At 34.1% G+C, this 7,713-nt stretch overlaps 1 protein-coding gene across 1 annotated transcript in view; it reads left to right on the plus strand.

The window, feature by feature from the left end:
• Window positions 1-7,713, plus strand: part of Fchsd2 (FCH and double SH3 domains 2) — a 253,844-nt gene that overhangs the window by 39,683 nt on the left and 206,448 nt on the right. The window contains exon 3 of the mRNA XM_005379965.2: window positions 6,344-6,389. Coding sequence (XP_005380022.1) covers window positions 6,344-6,389 — 46 coding nt within the window. The remainder of the gene's footprint in view (window positions 1-6,343; window positions 6,390-7,713) is intronic.

Here is a 7,713-nt window from a genome sequence, read left to right on the forward strand (position 1 = left end):
ATCAATATGTAATACAACAAGCATTGTTAATTTCCTACCACTTTGTAACTCTGTATTGTCTGTACTGTTCCTTTGCTATTTTGTAAAAGGTTGTCTCTCTGTTAATGTTTTCCTCCTTTTATTTTTAAAATAAAATAAAAAAATTATTTTGTATTTTCAGGCCATCATTTTAATGCTGAGATGATGTTTTTTGTAATGATTGCTTTAAAAAATCTATGTATTCCAGGGCAAAAATATGAGGATTTTATGAAAATATTATTAATATGCTGATAATATGTGCACAAGTTCCCTTACCTGTTTGCTGCCCATGTTGAAAAGTTATTTTTATATCCTAATATATATAAACAGTGTCATTTATAAAACAGTGAGGCAAGTAGTTCAGGGTAGCATGAGATGATTAGTCATTTTGTACTTCATTTGTTTTTATTGAGTTTTAGCTCACTGTGAGAATATGTATTACTGTTTATCCATTATCTCACTGATGGATTCCTAGACTGTTTATTAAGACTAAAGGTGTTATAATTTTTTTTGCACAGATGTTTTTGTGGATATATTTTTATTTGTCTTGGTAAATACCTCATATTGAGATGGCTATGGAACGTTAGATAAATGTTGAATTATAGAAAAAATGCCAGAGCTGGACACATGCCTGTATTTCTAGTCTTGGGGAGGCTGGAGCAGGAGAATTGTTGTGAGTTGGAGGCCACCTGGTCTACAAAGGGAATTCACGGCCATCCTGAACTATGTAATGAGAACTTGTCTCAATAATTTATCTGATGTGTGTTTGTGTGTGTGTGTGTGTGTGTGTGTATTTCCCTCCTTCTTTCTTTTCTCCTTTCCCTCATCCCAATTGTTCTTTCCTTTTGAGAAGTTTCTTTCCCTTTCACAATATCTATTGTACCTTTTATATTTTATTTATTCTCTTACATTGCATCATGCAATGTTTACGTATGCAAGTCTGATTTATTTCACTTATGAGTATGGTCTCTAGTTGCATCCATTTACCTATAAAAGCTTCGAGTTTATCTTTTTTTATAGCTGAGTAATACTCCATAGTATAAAAATATCATACTTTTTTATCCATTCCTCAGTTGATTGGCATTTGGATTACTAATTTCTATTGGTTTATTGAAAGGAACAGTTAATGCTTAATTTTTTTTTTTTTATCAATTTTGCAAGCCTTTATCTGGTAATCTGAACAACTACTTTGAAGATAACAATATGCAATATAACAACCATTGTTGATTTCCTGTCATCTTGCTTTGAAATTTTGTATCATTTTTAATGTTTTTTAAATTTTTTATTCTTTAAAATAAAAAAGTTTTTAAAAACCTAAAAAAGAAAAGAAATGGGCAAGCGCAAGGTCGTGAGTTTGGTTCCTGGTACTAGAGAAAAACCAAAAAGAAAAGAAAAGAAAAGAAATGCCTGACTTTTCCCCAAAGCATTTATGGCATTTTACATTCCTGCTAACAAACAATATGTTAGAATTTCATTGCTCTTTCTCTTCACTAATATGTAAAGTTGTCAGTCTTTAATTTTAGCCATTTTGTAAGATATATTTATTTTAATATTCATCATTTTGATTATGGATACCCTGTGTCTATTACCATCAATAATAATTTGGACAGTCTTAGGTGTTTCTATCCTAGTGATAAAGTTAAACGGGTTCACTATGCAGTCAGTTGTGACACCATCTTCACATTTGATGTCTGGCACTTCTGAGTTCACTTTGACTTCTGACACAACTTGCGTGTTTGAAGGCCTCAAGACCACCTCAGATTCAGTAATTTGCCTGAAGGACTCTCAGAGTTGTTATGACTTACTTCAGCAAAAGGACCCAGTTTGAAATCGGCCAAGGGAAGAGGTGCTTAGAGTTCCAATAACAGAGCTTCCAGTTGTCCTCTTTCAGTAGAATTGACAGAAAAATGCATGGCAGTACATTCAGTGTATTGTCAATTAGAGAAATTTACCTGAGCATTGGTGTGCTGAGATTTTATTTGGGCTCGGTTACTTAGACATGATGATCATGTTACTAAAGTAGCGCCTCCTAGAAGCTTAGTTGGTACTGTTTGGTCCAAAGCTATCTTCAGATTCCTAGCATATCACATTATAGCATGAACTGTTTAATGTGGTGCAAGGACCCTAGGTAAATAAAAATACTCTTATCAAGCAGGATATTCCAAGGATTTAGAGACTATCTCCCAGAGGCCAGAAACAGTAGAAGGTAACACTTCTCTGGGCAGGATTAATTCTGTATGGTATACTCATATACTCTGTTTTTAAAAAGCTAATGTGTGAAAATGGTTGCATTAAAACTTGTATAACCTATGACCAAAGTCAAGAAGCTTAACTTATTAATAATACTTATTAAGGTATTTCATCTAAATTTATGAAGAGTCTGAAGTCTTTTGTCAGTTGTTCTTCCTTTGTTAATTTAGCAAACATTTATTAAACATCTGCAGTGTTCTGGCATTGTGCTACACATGTAAATACAAAGATATGAAGCATATTTATTGTTTTTAGAGATCTCCACAGTCACTTAAAAAGTGAGGCCTAGGTTGTGGATGAACTTCGTAGAGATGAGGACACACTAAGTAGTCAGCTCCTGCTGGTCTCCTATGCCATGTTAATGAAACTGCTGAGGAATAATTTCTTAAGTGTAATCAGGAGAATGGCTTGATTAGATTGTTTTTAGAAAATTATTCAAAACATTGGATTTTATTAAAGATTTAATCTTCATAGGGATTTATTCTTATTCCTTTCTAGATAATATGGAATTTATATTTTTTCATATTAGTGCATGAGTTAATTAAAAATTACTTTTTCCCATTGCAGCATAAAAGACTACTATGAAGAGCCAAAATTAAAATTTCATTCTGTGTCATATATAGAAATGTAACTGAATTTTGTGTGTGACTTTGTATCTTTTTTACTTTACTGAATTCATTTATTCTAATAGGTATTTAATAGTTCTAATAGGAATCTTTAAGATTGTGCTTGATCTCAGAGGTAAAGTTTTCAATTCTTTATAGTTGAGTATAATGTTGTAGGTTTTTCATATATGACTTTTACTATGTTGAAGTAGTTTCCTTCTGTTTATAGTTTGTGTTTTTATCTTGAAAGAATATTTAGTTTTTAAATGCATTTTCTATATCAATTGAGATGTCCGTGTAGTTTTTTTTCTTCATTCTGTTGCAGTGATCAATTTTTGTATGCTGAATCCTTGCATTTCAGGAATAAGTCCCACTTGATCATGATGTATAGTTCTTTTAATGTGCTGCTGGATTTGATTTGCAATTTTTTTGTTGAGGACTTTTGCTGTCAGTGTTCATAAGGGAAGATGATCTTCAGTATCAATATGATACATGTCCATAGAAAAAGTTAGAGATTATTTTTTTCCCGTTAATATTTTTAGAAATGTTTGAGAATAATTCATGATCTTTAAAAGTTTAATAAAATTCACCAGTGAAACCATCAGGTCCAAGGCTTATTTTTGCTGGAATATTTTTGATTCTTTATTTAATACTAATTATAGATCTGTCAGATTTTCAGTGTCTTTGTGGTTTAGCCTCAGTAGGGCTGAGAAGGCAATGACCCTTTAAATTCTCTAGAAGTCACTGAGGTCAAAGGGAGAGGGACTTGCATAAAAATGAGGGAGACTGAGCAACAATGGTTGCCCTGTCTTTGTACCTCTACCGTCAGAATTCGCAGTATCAGTCATAGCATAATCTTAGAGACAGGTTTCATTTTGTCCATCCTAGCTCTGTTTGGTGTTTGCAAGCTGCTCCTGGAGTGAAATGCATGACTGCATGCCGCAGACTTAGGCGTAAAGGGTGGTGGTTCCTACTGTCCCGATTGAAATTGGATCAAATTAAATCACTATTATCTAAGCCTTTCCCTGGAAGTAGGATTCCTGCAATTGACTCCCTTATTCCAAAGTGGGTAGATGAGACAGGCTGTACCAGTGATTTTGTTGTCTTGATGGAACACAAATTCCTGGAGCTTCCTATCTCAGCATTTTCCCAGAATCTTCTCTGCTTGCTTAACCCTTGAATGTACTGGAGATATTTATTATATAGAATCTCATTTCTTATAGATAATCTAAAATACTCCTAAACACGCATGAATTTTTAGATTTAAAGTCTTTCTCCCTTTGTATTTTTAATATTAAGAAGTTAGTCACTCAAGACAAATAAGGTAAGATTTTAAATAGTTGCTTTTTTTTTTTTGTCTCTTTGAGACATTGTCTCGCTATGCAGTTCAGGCAGGCCTTGAGCTCATTTTGTAGCCCTGGCTGCTCTTGAACTCGCAGTGATCCTCCTGCCTCAGGCTACTGAGTGCTGGGATTACAGGTATGCACCACCACACCTGGCAGTAGTTACATTTCTTAAATCATGTTGGTAAGTCTAAATACCTTTTCAAGTGTTAATTTTGGCATCTTGCCTTTTTTCTATTTCAGTGTACTGTCTTACTCTTTCTACTTCTTATGTCTCTGCTGTAGTGCAATAGGATCTGCTTTTTTCCCTCGAGAACTTTTATTTATAGAACAAATTTTAACACTTAGCTAGGCTTAGAATTTCAGATATTGTCTCTCTGTCTGTCTGTCTATGGCAATACTGAGAATTGAACACAGGATCTTTACACTGAGTTTACACTGCCTCTCTCCATTTTTAAATTTTGAGACAGGGTTTCACTAAGTCACTAAATTGTCCAGTCTGGGCTTGAACTTGTTATCCTGTTGCCTCAACCTCCTAGAATGCTGGGATTACAGGTGTATGAATCGAATATTACCTTGCACTCTCCTGTATTTATCTGGGTGCTGACTTCCACAATTAGAAATACACTCATAAGTTTTGGTTGAGCTAGGCATGGTGTTACACACCTGTAATCCCAGCATTCAGGAGGCTGAGGCAGGAGAATCACCATGAGTTTGAGACCAACCTGGGCTACATAGTGAGTTTAAGGCTGGCCTCAACTACATAGTGGGACCCTGTCTCAATCCTCCCTCCCCCACAAAACTGGGTTGAAATGAAAGTGGGTGTGTGTATGTTTTATGGGGTGCAGTGATTTTTTTCAGCACAGATTCCTAGCATATAACAGATAAGTCTTTAATTCAGAATATTCAAGGTAAATTGCCAATATTACCATATTTTGTTGATTCTGTACTGCCTGTGGTTTATAAGGTTGACTATTAATCTTATTAAGCATTAAAATAGGAGAAAATACTGCCAGTCATAAAGATTCATCTCCATATCATAAAATTACCAAAAGTTTTAAAGAGACAAGGTCTCACTATGTTTAGATAGAACTAGAAATCCTGGGTTCAACCCAGGTAGGGTGGTGTACACCAGCTCTTAGGAGGCTGAAGTAGGAGGATCACAAGTTTAAAACCAGTCTGAGCTACATAGCAAGTGTGAGACCTCAGTCTGGACTAAATAGTGAGACTCTACCTCAGAAACAAAAACCACAGAAAACAAACAAACAAAAAACTAAGCGTGGTGGTGCATTCCTATAATCTCAGTACTTGGGAGTCTGAGGCATGAGGTTCGCTGCAAGTTTAGGCCTGCCTTGGGTTACATAGTGAGCTCAAGGCCAGCCTGAAGTACAGTGCAAGATCCTGTCCCAAATCACCCCTGCCCCAAAAGAAAGAAAGAAAGAAACAAACAAACAAACAAACTGGGCTCAAGCAGGTCTCCTCCCTCAGTCTCCCAAGTACCTGGGACTACCTGTGTGCATCACTGTGCCTGGCCATAAATGTTAATATGTGAAAAGTATGAACCTTAGAATCTACAAAATTATACACGTATGGAAAGTATGTTCTCAGCACACCACATGTGTAGCCACCTTATGCTTTGTTTGCAAAAAACTATAATAAAGGAAACAGTTTGATGAATTCTCATGTTGAGGTGATCAAAATTTTTTCACCTTGTTTTCTGTAGTTTTCTTTGTGTTATTGAGTTCAGTAACCTTTCTGTAACCATATGATGTAGTAGCCATTCTTCCAACAGTTGCCAACACTTACGTGAGATTTACTGTGTGCTAGATGCTTTTGACAACTTTCTATATTTCAAATAACTAAATTTTAGAGTATTTTTATGAAATGAGTTCTGTTTTTATACCCATTTTACCAAGGAGGAAACAGGCATAGGGAAGTCAAATGACTTGTCTAAGATCATACCTGTAAGTGGTAGAGCTGGGCTTTGAATGTGGATTGTCTAACTGCGCTAAGCACATAAAGATGAATAAAATACATTTCCCAGGCGATATTTGAAGGTGTGTTGATAAATTTATATGAAATTATTAAGTTATGTTTTTGGTAATTAATTTTTATTTGTATTTTTAGGACATTCAGTCAGAAGAGGGCTGCTATTGAAAGAGAGTATGCACAGGTAAGCTTGGAGTTGGAGGTCCTCATACTCGGTGTACTTAAGGGCAGATGTGGTTGTCAGAGAGAACCTTAGCATCTCCCTTTTCTTCTCATTTGTAGTTACTGTTCTTTGATTCCCCTTATGTTTCATTTGAATATTTAACTGAGGAGCTAAGGTGCTCCTTTTTACAAAGAAGATTTTGAACCTGCTGCTAGAAGATATTATGGACAAATTTTTGTAAAATATCTAAGAGGATGAATGATAATAAATATATCGCACAAGTATATTTATTCATTCTCATTTATGTACCCTATTCTCTGCAGTTAATGAAAGGTTAATTTTTATATTCATTCTGGGTTTTAGTTCTCATTACAGGCCTATTGTAGAGGGTGATATGCTTTCAGTGGATAATATGGAGCCTTATCTAGGGAAGTTTAAGTGTTTCCTTCTTTAATTTTAATTAGACCCTTATTTGTTCTCCCCTAGCTAAATACTGCAAGAAGGATTATATTGCTATATCATCTTGTGGATGTGTGAGAATCAGAAGTATTCTATGTACAAAAATAGTTTAACATGACTTGAAAATTTTGGCCTTTTTAAGCAGTTACTTTCTGTGTGCGGTAACATTCTAGAGAGTTGCCCCTCTTGAACCTCAACAAATTTTAAAACTCACATTTGCAGCAAAAATTTAAAATACAAGAGAACATTAGAGGGAACAGTTAACATGCAATATATATTCTACATGTAACCATTACTACTGCTGCTGCTGCTAATTCTTTTTATAAATAATGAGTTTATGGCATACTTTTCTTTTTTTTAATACTTTTTTAGTTTTAGCTTTAATTTTACTCAAATTGATCAGATAGATGTCAGTTTTTTTATTTGACAATCTTAGAATTATCTGTTCCTTAAAAGCTAGATAAAATTGATTTAATCAGTAGCTGTTGAGTGCTTATGTGCCAAATGCTTCACATAATATATACTACCAGTTCTAATATTTTTGTTGACCCTTTTTTCTATGTGTCTATAATAAATATTAGCAATAATAGTTAAATGTATTGAATCTTTACTTTGTACCGGGTTTTGTGCTAAGTATTTTATATGTTACCTAGTTTATTCCTTTCAATAAATAGGAAAACATTTTCATACCCTTCACAGATGTTTTCAGACTCACAAATATGCTTATATATAATATATACATATTTATAAAATTGGGATGAACATCCATGATATACTTTTAAAAATAAAAGTATTAAGTAAAAATTTCAATGGCATTCTGCTGTAATAAGATTCAAAAATTTTTTTTTTTTTTTTTTTTTTTTTTTTTGTTTTTTTCCGGTACCGG

This window comes from Chinchilla lanigera, unplaced genomic scaffold (genome assembly GCF_000276665.1).
Source record: "Chinchilla lanigera isolate Chin_1 unplaced genomic scaffold, ChiLan1.0 scaffold00013, whole genome shotgun sequence".
In the NCBI taxonomy this organism is placed as follows: domain Eukaryota; kingdom Metazoa; phylum Chordata; class Mammalia; order Rodentia; family Chinchillidae; genus Chinchilla; species Chinchilla lanigera.